We start from the raw sequence: 15,902 nt of genomic DNA on the forward strand, positions 1-15,902 counted from the left end.
CCATGAGCATAGGCACATGTCTGCATCTGCTGAAGAAAGCCCTCGAACATGCAGGCTCAGGTCCCGCCACTGCCCGCTTTGCCTGCCCCGAGGGGTTCCAAAACCTGAGAGCTTACACCCAGGGCATGCGCCCACAGCACCTGGCAGGATGCAGCCAGCAGGAGAGACAGCGTGTGGGAGAGCACAGAAAGCCAGCTCTGCATGTCAGGAGAGTGGTGCAGGGTGTGGACACAGGTGATCCTGACCCCACGGGGCCCATGCAGTCCCCCTCTCTCAGAAGAAGGTTGGTGTCTCCACCAGGTAGTCTCTGCACGTGGAAGAAGCAGGTGGATCGCAGCTATGTGCCTCTGTAGCTAGTGCACAGCCTTAACCGCAGGGCCAATTACGGGATTACTGTAAGCTTTTCGAGCTGCAGTCTCAGTTATGTGTGCCTGGGAGTCTAATTAAGCATTTTATGGAAGAAGATTTTGACATCGAGTGGGGCAGACCTATCCAGCCTCCTGGGCCTCTTCCAGAGGCCATGACAGCGTAGCGAATGGAAATGCATCTGTGCTAGCGCTGGGAGTGAGTCCCAGCCCCTCTGTGCATCGAGGCTGCCCTTCACGGGGTGTTCAGCCCATCACGTCAACCAAGGGACGGTTCCAATCCAGGATAATGAAATCCAAGTGCAGATCTGCTTTCAATAGGAATAATACATAAAGTTCCACCTTTGGGTTCAAAATCCTTTTTAACAACCACTACTGGGGCTGACCGGCTTAATAGCACCTCTGATTTAGAGAGTTGCATAGAAATGTCAGCAAATGCAAATGAGTGCCATCTCTCAAGGCTGTGTTCTGTCAATCAGTGGCAACTACGCTTGAAGTATTGTGTCCGTGTTGAGAGACACACGCTTCAAAGATGGGAATTTTAAGCTCTGATTAGAGACAGAAGAGGAGCTTGGATGAGAAAGGAACAGGAATCCTTGGGCTCAGGATGGTGAGGAAGACCGGGAAGCAGCCCTCCAAGTGCATGGAGCTGGGCTGTCAGGACCCCGTGGGGTCAGGGGAATGGGGCCCTGTGTGTCCTGAGCCCCTTCAAAAACCTGAACAACAGCCCTTGGGAAACAGGTGGTGTCAAATCTTGCTGATTTACCAAGAGGTAACTTTTTAGCAAGATGTGATTCCCAGCCTGAGCTGCAACAGGGGTCCTCCCAGCGTTCCTGCTGGTCACTCTGCCCACGGTCCACCAAGAGCTCCCCGTGACAGATGTCACTGCATGCCGAGAGGCCAGGGAGCAGGCAGTATGTTTATCGCCTGTCCTCCAGTGTTTAAGACTTCGTGTGCAGACGACATGCCGGATGTCACATGCCTCACTTTGCTTTGACGACAAGCAGACTCCACCTTCACTCTCCGATTTCCTCCTCCTCTCCTTCGCTTCCTCTTCCCTCCCTCCTGATAAAAGGGCACGTCTGGAGGAGGGTGCAATGCCTGCGCGCTGACCTGAATGGGGGCAGGCAGACACAGGGCAGGTCCTGAGGTGGAAGGGCAGGCATGCTGTCGCCTCGCCTGGTGCTGCCCCCTCCGGGCAGAAGGAAGCGCCTGGAAAGTGGGCTTTTGCGGGAATGCTGCCCGTGGTTGTTCCTGGCATAAAAGCAGGAGGAGCAGCACAGCATGCTCCTCGTGGGTCTGCAGTGCCGGGAAGGTCCCCAGGGAGGCCCCAGTGGGGCTCACGGTGGGGAGTGGCTCCACCGGAACCTCAGCCCAGTTACAAGGCCACACATGGACAGCAAGGCCACACATGGACAGTCCTGGGCCCCCCAGCCACCACCGAATGCAAAGACACTAACGGGTTTTTCTCAAAGGTCAATTTTTTAAAATTAATTTTACTGGTATGTTTAAAAACACATACCCGCATCCTATGTGGAACAAATTCAATATCTACCACCAAGTGAACAAAACACTGAATTCTGCTTAATTATTTTCTTTCAAATTTCTGGAATTTTTTTTAAAATCAGGAGCACAGATGGAATTTCCATCATCGTTTTGAAAGTCCTACTTCCTGTTCAAAGTGATCAGCTCCTGTGAATGGTGGCAACTGGATCCTGTGAAGTCTTCCACTTTGAATTGATGTCTGATGCAGGGAAGCAGCCCAATGGCCACTGCAAAGGAGAGGGAGGTGCGGGCAGGGCCCAGGACACAACTTTTGAACTATACATTCTGCCGGGTGGTACGAGGAATTACAGCAGCACAAGGCCTGTCCATGGGCATACCCACGAGTGAACAGAAGCGTCCAGGGCTGGGCAGAGGAAGGGAAGGGGACTTGGCCCCACCCCGACACCAGGCTGGGTTTGGGTGGTGTGTGGGAGCTACGACGGAGCACGCTGCAATACTGCCATGGAGAAGTTCGGTGCAGCTGGGCACCACTGAGGTGGCGCCACCTCACCACCCTAAAGTGAAGAGCACCCTCGGAGTGAGAATGACCTCCCCTTCTTTAACAGAGCACGTTGCCATTGCTGCTCAGAGTGCTTCAGGCGTTTGAGTCCCTTCAGCTTCGCACCAAGTCATAAGTGCCAGCCCAGGGTGCTCAGAGATGAGTGCAAGGAACAACCAGAAAGAACAACCAGAGACACCCTTGCCTGAGCCTCCTGCGGGCAGCAATGCTCAGCAGCTGCTGGCACCAGCACGCAGACACCTCAGCTGCTCACGGCTGGCTTCTGTCAGTTCTTCTCCAGCTCTCCGCAGCAGAGTCAGGCAGTGGCTGATCTGCAGTCAGTGCTGGGCAGTCTTGCCCTGGCCCAGTGAAGTGGCCACCATTTTCTAGACCATGTGGGCTGATATCTCTGTGCTGACAAGGGCCTACACCACCTTAGGAGGTCAGGAAAAGCTCTTAATCTCGAAAGAAATCAATGCTACCAGTACACTGACTGGGACAGAGGGCTGATCCACTTGTCTCTAGTGCCTGGGTAAATGAACAGAAGGAAGAATACAGAAAACACCCCAATTAGGACAAGGCCAGTTTGGTACCACAGCAGTTTCCCACCTGAGACAAGGTCATCTTAGATACCATACCACTTTCCCACCTAGGACAAGGTCATCTTAGATACCACAGCACCTTCCCACCTGGGACAAGGTCATCTTAGATACCACAGCACTTTCCCACCCGGGACAAGGTCATCTTAGATACCACAGCACCTTCCCACCTGGGACAAGGTCATCTTAGATACTATAGCACTTTCCCACCTAGGACAAGGTCATCTTAGATACTACAGCACCTTCCCACCTAGGACAAGGTCATCTTAGATACCACAGCACCTTCCCACCTGGGACAAGGTCATCTTAGATACCACAGCACTTCCCCAACTAGGACAAGGTCATCTTAGATACCACAGCACCTTCCCACCTAGGACAAGGTCATCTTAGATACCACAGCACCTTCCCACCTGGGACAAGGTCATCTTAGATACCACAGCACTTTCCCACCTAGAACAAGGTCATCTTAGATACTACAGCACTTTCCCACCTGGGACAAGGTCATCTTAGGTACCATAGCACTTTCCCACCTGGGACAAGGTCATCTTAGATACTATAGCACTTTCCCACCTAGGACAAGGTCATCTTAGATACTACAGCACCTTCCCACCTAGGACAAGGTCATCTTAGATACCACAGCACTATCCCACCTGGGACAAGGTCATCTTAGATACCACAGCACCTTCCCACCTAGGACAAGGTCATCTTAGATACCACAGCACCTTCCCACCTAGGACAAGGTCATCTTAGATACCACAGCACTTCCCCAACTAGGACGAGGTCAGCTTAGATATAATAGCTGGGGTTTCTCCTTGTATATTTTATGTTTTTTGTCAGGAAACTGATGGATTTATTCTTCGTGAAGCGGCTGCCACCCAGCAGGCTGAAAGTACTTGTGAGGAAGAGTCCTAACAGATGGTCCTGGGAGCTTCCAAATGCCAACTGCAGGTACCCAGGACTGCTGCTTCCTGCCCAGCACCTGGGGCTCTGTGAGTCCTCATGTCACCGGAGTCCACATACCTCCACTCCCACGAAGCTGCCCTCGGCTTGGGAGCTACGCGTGAGTGGGGTCCGTGCCCCAAGCTGGGTGTTGGAGGACCAAAGAGGCCCAGTCACCAGAGGGGAACTGAATGTGTTGAAGACTTGAAACCAAGAGCCCTGGTGGAATTTCAGGTCCTGCTGAAGTAGACCAGGGAAGAGAACGCCACCCCGGTGTGAGGAGGAGGGAGAGGCGCTCGGTGCAATTTGGGCAGAAGCGTAAGAGAGAAAGGAAGGAAAGGAATGACCAAGGAGAAAGATGGTCACCAGGGCTGTGAGCGTGCCCACCTCGTGCCTGGTCTCGAAGACGGGCTCGGCTGTGGCCGAGTCACACCATCATGCTAAAGAAGCCTGGTCGCCACGGCGGCTCACCAAGGAGACGCCACCATGCGGCGCCTGTGCCAAGGGGCTCATGCAATCTGGCCCGATAGCGACCTGGAACATCCCACTTAATCTTTTTTAATCCTGAAAATACAAACGTCAGGTAGCGTTTTACTTGGTTTCATTGTGTTTTATGGCCATCTTTTCTTTTTCATTCTCAGTCTGGCTGGAGTTCATTTTCAACTGCTTTTCAGCCATATGAAATCGGGGTCCAGCAAACACCAACTCGGGTTCCACGGTGTTCCTTCCGTGGGACTCAGGTGAGACCCGGATCTGTGAACTGATACCAACACTCAGGTGGGACAGGGAACAGCGATGGACCTGGCCCTCCCCACGCCACCCGGGGAGCGCCCTGGCAGCTGCATGTTCTGCAGGTGAAGCACTCATACCAAGCGCCACTCGTCCTCTGCCCGAGTCACAGTCCTAGCACGAAGTCACCACCAAGAGTTTGTGTCACACACAAGTAGAACCAGAGATCGCTTAACTCAGAGGCTGGGCACCATGCACGCTCCCGGACCCACCCCGCCTGCTTGTACCACACCAGAACACTGCCAGTCTACACCACAGCTCCTACACCCTCCCTACACTGCCTGTCAGGTCCAGAACACTGCCCGTCTACACCACAGCTGCTACACCTTCCCTACACCCTTCCTGTCAGGTCCAGAACACTGCCCGTCTACACCACAGCTGCTACACCTTCCCTACACCCTTCCTGTCAGGTCCAGATCACTGCCCGTCTACACCACAGCTCCTACACCCTCCCTACACTGCCTGTCAGGTCCAGAACACTGCCCGTCTACACCACAGCTGCTACACCTTCCCTACACCCTTCCTGTCAGGTCCAGAACACTGCCCGTCTACACCACAGCTCCTACACCCTCCCTACACCCTTCTTGTCAGGGCCAGACCACTGCCCGTCTACACCACAGCTCCTACACCCTCCCTACACTGCCTGTCAGGTCCAGACCACTGCCCGTCTACACCACAGCTCCCTACACCCTTCCTGTCAGGTCCAGACCACTGCCCATCTACACCACAGCTCCTACACCCTCCCTACACTGCCTGTCAGGTCCAGAACACTGCCCGTCTACACCACAGCTCCTACACCCTCCCTACACCCTTCCTGTCAGGTACAGACCACTGCCCGTCTACACCACAGCTCCCTACAGCTTAGCATCGTCACAGGACTTGTTTGGATGCAGAATGGCTTAGAAATCTGTCCTGAGCCATTGCAACAGGGGACATCCATGCTCTCTCCCTTGTGAGACGCAACGTGATCATGTGATCCTGATTTCCTTTCTGCATCGGGTGAGCTTTCCAAGTGCCTGGTTTAGACATGGTGTACCAGGTCTGTGAGCTGATGCATCCTGGGATCTGTTCCTTTTTGGCCGCCCCTCTGTGGCTGTCCCCAGAGCCGCCAGCGCAGGAGAGAAGGCACGCCATGGCCTTATCTGCCCGGTGCTGCCATGGCGGCCCCATGGCCTGACAGCGGGGAGTGAAGGGCCACCTTGTCCTGCTCCAGGCCTAGCGGCTTCAGGCGCTCATGGACTGGCTCGCAACTGGACTTGCCTCTGAATTCATAGGTGTCAAATACTGTCTTCCTTCTCTCTCAGAACAAACAGTACCCTCAGGGGTAGAAAAGGATCATTTCAGCACAGTTGATGCACAGTTTCCCAGACCAATGCAGGTCTCTACTGCGCGCTGCCCGACAGGGCATCTGGTGGCTCAGGGTGGAAGTCCTCCACAAGGTGCTGAGGGAGGCGGGGTGGGACCCCAGTCCTGAAGATGACACAGAGGTCCTGCTGGGCCCCCCTCTGAGGGGAGAAAAGTAATTCAGGCTGCCTTCAGAGGTGCAGACCAGCTTAGCATCCAGGGGCGTGGGACAGACTCTCAAGACTTCAGATCCTCCTCCCTGGGGACAGGCACATACGGCTCCTTCAGTGAGCACTGGGACAGGAACCCAGGAGAGTGCTGTCCACTGCTGACACAAAGACACAGACCTGGGGCTCGACCAGCCGTCGCATGCGGGTGAGATACCAGTCGTCAATTCTGAGATGCACTGAGGCTCTGGCTCCACGATTCTGGAAAGGGGTCATGTTATCCTTCACAGCTCCCAAAGGAGATGCACATGTGCATTCGCGGGCTGGTCTGTCAAAGTCGATTTAACTCTATCTATGACACAGTTGAAAACCTGTGCTCACGTCTGCTCACTCCCTGAGGAAAGTAATTACGCATAACCAAAACAATTTATGATAGGAATGATTCCCTCGTCTCTGTCACTTACAGAAATAAGAAGAAAAATACACATGGTCTGGCCTTGGAATGCACCTACTTTTTCAAAGAAGAAACAGATGTCGATCCAAATTAGGGTGTGCTACACACACTTACGAAGGCCAGCTGCTCACTGGAAATAACACAGGTCTGAGGGCGAGCAGGTTGCACAAAGCACCAGGAAGACAGAGGGGGGGACACACAGTGCTGTTTCTAAGGAATCATTTGGGTGCAAAAAAAGATGATCACCACGTGCAGCAGATCCTCTCAACCTTGAACTAAGGGAATGGAGTGACGGTACCTGGTAAGATCCGGGAGGACGGTGCCCACAAACAAAGCATCGGCCTTACGGAGAGGAGACATGGACACAGCCTTGGGAGCCCAGACATGGTAAACTTTAAGCCCCCAAAGAGAGGCCTGGGCCTTGCTGTCTCCACGAGGACACGGATGGGATAGAAGGAGACAGAGAATCGGGCTCCCTGCTCCACCGGTGCAGTTCCATCTGGCCTACCTCAGATAAGCTCATGGTATCCTGAAGCCACGTGTGCTCCGGTAAAGCTGGTATCCACGCCCCGACCGCATGTGCTTGACGTCTCTGTTTAGTACTCTGGGCCAGGGGCCAGGGGCATGGCTACTGAAGCAGTGTGTAAGAACACACGCAGGGCATGCTCAACACCTCTTGTGTGATCTTCACGGTGGGCTAAAAAGACGTTACTACCTTCTCCCCTTTTCATAGAAAAGGAATTGAAGGTCAAGAAAGCTAAGCAACTGGCCTGAGTCACACATCCAGTAAGACACTGAGCTGTGACTCCTACGCACCGTCACGGACTCCCGCCGCCTAAGGCTCGCCAGAGGCAGGGTGTGAAGCTCCTGGAGAGGAGGACATTCTCTGAATGCAGCCTCTGGACCCCAATGAACCTTCCAAAGCTCAGAAGGTGATTTGAAAAGAGATCAGTACCACAGAAAAGTCCAGAACATCCAACATTTCCCAGTGATCAATCAGTCAAATTTCAGTCTTATCTCGAGTACTCTGCAAAACTCAACTATGTCTTGATATTCTTGATTAGAGGAGGGAGTAAAAAGAAGATGCCAAAGATTTTATAGCTTTAAATATTTTCCTGGACGAGAGAGGACCACAGCATTTTATACGCGACTGTGATTTTAAGAAAGTGTTCTTGGGGAGTAAACAGGATACTTCCTGAGTGGTGTAAGCTCAGCTCCTGCACAAGGACCCCACATGTAGTTGGCACCACTGCAACCCAGGAAATCCTTGGAGCTATACAGGGAGGCAAAGGGCGAGAGGTTTAAAGCAAATAGTTTTGAGAGGGGGAGGGAGTAAAAAGACAAGAAAACCTACTGAGCCTCAAACTGTTCTTCTAATCTCGAACCAACAGGCCCCCACTGCCAGGGTAACAGGGAGGACACACTACCTTCTGCACGTTGAGAAATCCCTGGCAATTTCAGGTAGCTCCTGCGACGACTCTGGGGGAGAGTACCAGATCTCATTTTGAGAACTGGCCTCAGTTTCCCTATTGTCTTTAATGGGCTTTAAGAAAAGATGTGTTTATACATAGGAGTGTATGTGTCTGCAATTCTATCTGCACATGTATGTACAGACACATACAGCAGCTCTCCTTGAGGGTCCTTTCTAAGGTCTCAGAGGTCTACAGAGAAAGACTGAGTGTGTGAAACTCCCAGCTCCAGCTATGGTTTCTAATCTACAAGTCATTTGTGAGACAGAAGGCAGGGGCCTGGGAGCCCCAGAAGAATTTTAGGTATGAACAATGAACTCCCTAACTCCTTCCCCCTCACACTGCTGAGAGAGGGAGAGAAAAAGAAAAGGAAAGCAAAAGCGGATGCCACAGCCTGCCTCGCTTTACTGAAGGGCAGAGGGACTCGACTTCTGCTAACCATAGTTATTTTCCGTAAGATAAACACCCTCCTAGCCGTCCTGGCCACTTGAAAGCCCCTCGACACACGGGCGTTCTCTCTACCTCCGTGTTTTCTCAAGCACTTGTTCAAAAACACATTTAAGTGGAATGTTTTCGTTTCTGCAGATTGCATTAATTATGGGTTCGCAAGCATGGCAGGCGCACGAGGTCTGCCCGAGCTGGGCGCTGCAGACACCCGCCTTGGCGGAGCAGCCGCGGTTGGCTTGGCCGGCCGCGGGCGCGCTCGGCCCGTCACAGCTCGCGTTTGGCTCGGCGCACCTCGGCCCCGCCAGGGCTGCCGCTAGGAGAGACAAACAGAGCGGTCCCGCTGTGCCCCACCGCTCGGGAGCGCGCCTGCCCGCGCACAGCATCTCGCCTCCGAGAAGAGGACCCGGCAGGAGCAGGCGCGCCTCCTGGCCCATTTCTGCCCTGAGAAGGGAGGAAGGTGCTCACAGTCCCTCCTTCATCGGAGCTTAGTGGAAGCGGGTCAGTCATCTGCTTCTTCCTGCGCTCCCTAAACAGGGTCGTTACCGGGGAGAGGCCCACGAGTGGGACCTCCGCTTGAGCCCATTTCGCCCAGCAAGTGACCACTGGATCGGCACGGCTCCCTAGCCAAGAAACCACCTCCTAATGCAGTCAGGCCAGATCCCTGCGGGGTGAGGTGGCCTGAGTCCTCAATGGGTCCGTCCTGGGGACAGCCCCAGGGCAACCGTCCCATTCCTCCTTGTTCCCGCGGGAGCCCTTGCCCGCCTGAGGGTGGATAAACGCAGGGCACCCAGACAGACCCCTAACTTTCACCCTTCTGGAGACCTTCTGGGGAGCCCGGTTCAGCCCAGTGGCCATGGGCCCAGACACGCACTCCGCTGGACGGGTCTGGGTCCCACCTGCTCCAGGCACGCGGGCGGAGGCGCCAACACCCGAGGGCCACCTGCTCTCCTTGTCTGGGTCGGGAAGGGAGGTGGCACTGCTGGATCGCCAGACTCCGGGGTCTGGGGCTTACCGTGAGCGCCGAGAACTTCTGCGCGGGGGCGGGCGGCAGCAGCCCCGCGAGCAGCGGCAGCCAGCAGAGCTGCGGCGGCAGCATGGTGACCCGGCGCGGGGTCGGCACCGGCGACCCACAGGGAGAGGCCGCGCCCTGTGCCCTGAGTCCTGAGCCCTGCGCCCTGGCACGGCGGCCGGGAGCCTGTGGGCTAGCGCGACCGACCCCACGGCGGAGGCGGTTCCTCCGCGGTGCTGGGCCCAGGACTTGACCGGCTCAGCTGCAGGCACTGAGCGCTCCTCCAAGAACTTTGCGGCTTCCCTCGCTCCTGTCAAATACCCTCAGAACTTTCCGGATCCTCCCCTCCCTTCCCCCCGCCCTCTTCCCTCCCTCTCCCCTCTCCTCCCCCAGCCCCACCTCCCTGCGCGGGCCGCAGAGCTGGACTAGGCTCTTAGGCGCGCTCTAAGGAGGGACTGCCCTGGGAGCAGATCTGCGGAAGGGAGATGGAGAGGGGCCACCAGAGAGGGCTAGCGCCCCAGTGTATTTTCCTGCCTGCTTTCCTGAGCGCAAACTAGTTGCACATGCACTCACATATATATGCGCGCACTCACACCAACATGTGCGTGCAGATAGAGCTCCAGGGCACAACAGGAGGCGAATGTGCAGTCCTGCCCCAGTGCAGAGTCTGTCCACTCCAGACCAGCCCACGCGCCCTGTTCATCCACTAGGGTGAGCCTAAAGCTTTGGCCAGTCTGCCAAGCTGGTGGCGCTCCTTGAATTCTGAACTCCAGGACTCCTCCTACAGACCAGAAATGGCCCTTCCATGTGCTGGCTGATCGGCTGCCTCTCCAGTGCCTGGAGCTGAGAGACATCAGGAACACTGTGCCATGGGTGCCATTTTGCTGTTTCTCCCACTGGAGGGGGTGGACACACAGCTCCGGGAGGGTCTGACTTGGACAATAGCCTTAATCCTAGGCGAGTGGGGCTGTGGTTGGGCACGCCGTGTAGACAAATGTGGCTGCTTTTAACAGCTCTGTTGGAGCATTTCAGGTGTTTGTGCAAGGAGCACAGGGTGGTAGAGGCTGTTAATTGGTCCGTGGAGACTTGATGGAAACCAAGAGAATTTTGCACACCCAGATTCTGGATAACATCCACTGCAGAAAACATTGCTGAAATAGTTTAAGCCTTGGCTTGTAACTTTACAGGAAAAGGCCCTCATTCCATCTCACACAGAAAGCCAACAAAGTGAAGACTTTCAAGAACAATGAATCAATTGACTTGTCAGGGGCTCTGGGGGAAGAACAGAATAGCAAATCCACATCTGAGCTTTCGTCTGCTGTCAGGTTCACGATTTGGCTACGAACAAGGGGACAGAGGGCTGCCTCAGAAAGTTTACGACTGGCTTCTTGGAGGGGCTGCACTCCTGCAACCTGTCCACATTACGTGGGAGGAGGCATCCACACCGCCACAGGGGTGATGCTGGGGACCAGGAAAGATGGCAGAGGAATGATCCTTCCCAGGAGGGCTCCTCTAAGAAGTCTCTTTCAAATTCCAAAGCCCAGAGAATCTATTAAACACTTAAACACATTCCTGCTGGTTTGAGGACACAGAAGGAAATTATCATAAAACTCTCCAGGGATTGCTCTTGGGCCCAGGGAAACAGGTGAGCGTGCAGCTGCGAGCAATTAAGTAAATAAGCACTGCTGTTAGGCAACGTCAATAAAAATTAAAGTGAAAATAAAATCGATCAATAAACGTTGCATACCACTAATTCTAAAATAACCTGAAGAAGAAGATGTACATCCAGAGCTGATGTACCTCCTTTAAACAGCATTTGCTATTGAAGATTTCTTCTCCTTTGTACTCTATTGAGAGTGCTGCAAGTTATGAGCTGTCTGATATGCTCCACTTTTCTGCAGAATTCAGAAGCCTGAGAACACATGCATTTATTTACCTGCATCTGCTACAAAGTGGCAATCAAGGAGTAGACCTAACCACTCCCATTTTACAGAAGAGGAAGGAAAGCAAAAGAGACCAAAGGCCTTAGCCAGATCTCCTAAGCCACAAAATCAGAACAGAATCCAGATGTCAAAACTTGCAATTCTGACCAAGCACTTCACTTCCTCTGAAGATACAGATGGCAAAAGTAAGTTTCTGGGCCCTCCAGGCCTTGTATCCGAGAATCTCACTGCATCCTTCATGTGTTGACTGCAGAATCCTCTGACAATTCCAAAAAGATCAATAAAGTATATTTGTCCAAGATGCTGACAGATGAGGCAGGATTGTAGCCTTCAAAGGTCTTATAAAATCTGGATGAGCTTATGTAGACTGAAAGCCAAATTTCATTTTTTCAAAGACCGTAGAAGTGGAATTTGGAGAGATATTGTTTCCATTTTTGTGGAGAAAAATAATACATTCATTTAAAACCAGGAGATAATTTTCCCTCTCTGTTATATTCAGGTTCCCAGAAAGTCACTATTGGCCTAGCAGCTGACACCTCAGAAAGCTTCAAAGCTAAAGCAGAATGTACCCATCTCATGATTTCTGAGAGTTCCCACAGCACAGAAAGAAGTCCTCTTTGCTTGGAAATGAGGCCATATTTTAAATTAAGAGGTGATTTAGGGCCCATCCTAAAGTGTGGCCTGTGGATCCAGAATCTAAATTTCTGCCACTGATGAGTTACAATAAAGAAGAGCCAGAGACATTAATGACAAGAACTGGCTCTTCTCACAGGCCTCAGCTCACTTCCCCTCTTCGGTCATTAATATTGGCTTACTGTTCTGCTGCTTGTACTATGCCAACCCTGCAGAAGGGTTGTGCGCTTTACACAGGCATGGTGTGATTCAGTTATCTATCACTCCTGGCTTACTCCTGCTCAGCAGAAAGCTCCTTGTCAGCCATTTTCCATATTCCCACATGAGTGTGCAAGGTACAGGCTTAACTGAATGTCCTTTTGTTGTTCAGTGACTTCCAAAACTTTCCTTGGTCATCCTTCTGAGTGTCCACTGAGGCCAGGTGGAGTGGGCGGGCCCCTCCACTGTGTGATCAGCACGCCTGCCTCCTGTCAGCGGCCCGTCTTGCTGATGTCTGCCCCACGTTTCATCCAGCCATAGCAAGTGGAGTCTTCCCAGCTCACTAGGGTTCCCTTCAGCAAATTCTCCACGGTTGTCCTTTTAAACTGCCCCCACTGCTAGACAAGAGGTGGGCAACTTCCAGGGCCTGTGAAGTCTCTCCCCTCTGCTCCGCCTGACGGTTCTCACGGCCCACATTGTTCTGTAATTTGCTCCTCAGTCCGTGGGCAAACCGGTGGTCCCCATCTGTCCCAGGCTTGGGCTCTGCACCTCCAGAGAGCTGCGTGCCGGGGAGAGCAAGCCACCTACACGCTGGATTCCAAAGTCGGGGAGAACCTGGTGCCCGGAGGGCAGACGGGACAGTGGAGCAGGGAAGGTGTCTGAGCCACTCAGGGTCCCTGCCCCACTGGGGTTGTTGCTGTGCCTGTTCACCCACGTCGTCACCTTCTTCAGATGCTGATGACAGGTTCCATGAGGGCCCTGTCGTGCACTTCATGGAAGTTTCCATGAGAACCGGAATGTGCAGGGGTCTTGCACTGGCACCCAAATCACTTGCGCGGGGTGCGGGGAGGTCCGTTGCATAGCTGGCAACGAGGCCCAGGAGGCTGAGGATGTGAGGCTGGTGGCAGCAGACTCCTTTCCATGCTTGGCTCGGAGGCCAGGGTCTTTCCCTGCGGCCTTTGCATCTTGGATGCTGTTGAAGGACTTGTCCACTGCAGTGGACCCAGGGTCCACTCTGCTCCCTGATCTGGAGAAAATCAGTTCTCATGTGTTTTAAAATCATAAACCCCTTGAGGTGTGATGACAACTACTGGCTGTCTTGTCCCGAAAAATGAGCAAACCTGTGGACGAGACCCCCTCACTCACCGATTTGCTACTCTGTACACACACACCTGGGGCATCCACAGTGGGAACTGCCCTCCAGAGTGATGCGTGGTGGCTGTCCCCTCTGAAAGGCGTGGTTGTGGTGTGGGAGAAAGCCATCCTAATAATCAATCTCATTGATTATTCAAAACACACAGCAACGGCCGACACACATGGCCAGGCTCACTGGAGGCCCTCAGCACGACCCTGGGGCTGTGCCTGCCTGTGCCTTCATGACGGCCTCTCCCAGCCTGTGAAGTTCACAGAAGCCTCCTCCGCCCAGAGCCAGTGGACGTCACTGCCACCAAGGCGAAGCACCATACAAGGTGTGCTCCCGGGAGAGGAGGAGCAAGTGCTGAGAAAGCTCCCTGCGCCCCGGCTCTTCCAGACGCAGGTGTCCACGCTCCTTCAGGCTTTCTCTCCTTGTTGACCTGATCTAGGAGTCCTGCCTTCCTCTCTTCATATGAGACCTTTCTTAGCATGAGAAAAAAACGTTGTATTAAATTTTCATTTTATTTCTTCTATTTAGTTGTACATGAGAGTAGAAGGCATTTATACATTTTAATAGATCATGCATAAATGGAGTGTAATCTCTCCTTTTTCTGACTGTACTTATTGCAGGATCACATCAGTCATTAAGATGGCCACAGAAATACCCCTTGCCAGGAATACTCGGGCTGTGTGCAGACTAGGCAGATGCAATGTACACCACGAGAGAGGAAGAGGAAGACCCCCAGTGAAGGGAGCCTCCGCTCCCCTCTGAAGCTCCCTCCTCCCACCTGTGCCTCGCTGTGCTCAGGCAGCATGGACTCCCAGCCCCCCGGCCCCACTTCTCCCTCTGACTCGAAGCTGAGTGTCCCACTGTATCACACACCAGGAACATCTTTAGCTCCTCCAGACACAGCATCAGGCCCTGGCTAACCGGCAGGAAACAGCAAAATGAAAAGTGCTCCCAGGTTGACCTCCCTCCTGCTGGGCCTGACCCTCTTGTGGGCTGTCCATCATTAGCTATCTTTGTCCATCTGCATAACCAAGAACCCTGGCTGGTGTCAGCCAGGAACTCAGGATCCCTCTGGTTTGGGCTAGTTCCGCCTCCATACTGCAAAGTTTCTTACTGCCTTTGTCCCTAGAAAACAGCATATAAACTAGAGATTCAGTTATGTGGTTTTCAGGCCGTTTTACTCCTAGTTCCACAAGCCCAAAGAAAACCAGATTTCTTCTTTGCTTTTCCCCTTAAGGTGACGTGGCCTTGAGGGCCATGGTGCTGACGGTTTGCAGGTGGCAGCTCCTCCGGGTGCCCACAGGCCTGCCTTCTGTGGCTTGCAGACTTGCAAAAGGTGATCTTTATGTGCAACGGATGTTTAAGAACGCGGCATACGATGTGGATCAAAAGTGTGCCCTGGAGTGTAGCTGGCACGCCTGTGCCGGAGTGGCCCTGCAGGCACCCGGGCGGGTTGGCCTGGTGCAGCTGCGAGCCTGGCAGAGGTTCAGGTGAGAATCACACAGCACCTGTCCACTGCCTCTGGCTCCAGGCTCCTCGGTGAGCCCTCCTCTGCAGGCAGAGTCATTATCCATCCTCCCACGTGCTCAGCCTCTTAGGACCTTCTGGAACAACAGCACCAAGCTCAGCCACTGCAGCATCATAACCCAGAGCACAGCGAGACACGCGTTGCTCGGTTTTCTGTGACAGACAAGTAGTTGTCTCTTGAGAAGTCAGAAAGGATTTCCATGGAAATGCACCTTGGTTTTCTAGGACCAAGTGAAATTACGACTGTCTAGATTGTGTCTGTTACCTGGAAGGAACCCATTTAGTTCAGGGGTACTAAGAAGTCTGTGCTTGATTGGACAAGGTCACAGGGTTGCCTCGCTCTGCACCCGCCCGGTGTGACGGGCTTTAACTGCATGGGGTTCGGAACACTGGTCAGCCTGAAAGAGACTGAAATTATCAGCCAAAAAGAGTATTCTTGGATTTCATTATCATCTGGTGCTGGAGTATCATCAGCCTTGTTTTTATTCATTTTTGAGATTTAAAAATTCGTTTTAAGAATTTTTAGTTTATTTTATGATCTTTTAGAATATTTAACAAGTCTGATTCGTTTTCTACCTGGAAAATAATGGCATTTGCACCACACAGTCCACAGGAAGTATGCCATTATTTTATCTACCACAGTGAACAGAAAAATGCTTCCAACATACCTAAGACGCAGCACCTTCTTCCCAGTAGATTTCAGGGCCCTTCCTTCCCAGAGATGCCAAAATGTGCATGCAGGAGCGAGTGTGCTTTCATTTCAAAGAGACTGTTGGACAATGATGGATTTGTTTTTATCTTATGTTATCATTTTTGTTAGAAATAAGAAAA

General features: G+C 52.9%; 1 protein-coding gene across 2 annotated transcripts in view; it reads right to left on the minus strand.

Moving 5' to 3' along the window:
- Smoc2 (SPARC related modular calcium binding 2) overlaps positions 1 to 9,954 on the minus strand; it is a 164,484-nt gene extending 154,530 nt beyond the window's left edge. The window contains exon 1 of one of the 2 annotated variants that reach the window (XM_047558715.1): positions 9,630 to 9,954. In XM_047558715.1, coding sequence (XP_047414671.1) covers positions 9,630 to 9,713 — 84 coding nt within the window. In that variant the 5' untranslated portion in view covers positions 9,714 to 9,954. The remainder of the gene's footprint in view (positions 1 to 9,629) is intronic. The other variant, XM_047558717.1, reaches the window with a different exon arrangement.
- Between the last annotated feature and the right edge of the window lie 5,948 nt (positions 9,955 to 15,902).

The sequence above is a fragment of the Sciurus carolinensis genome, chromosome 7 (assembly GCF_902686445.1).
Source record: "Sciurus carolinensis chromosome 7, mSciCar1.2, whole genome shotgun sequence".
Classification (NCBI taxonomy): domain Eukaryota; kingdom Metazoa; phylum Chordata; class Mammalia; order Rodentia; family Sciuridae; genus Sciurus; species Sciurus carolinensis.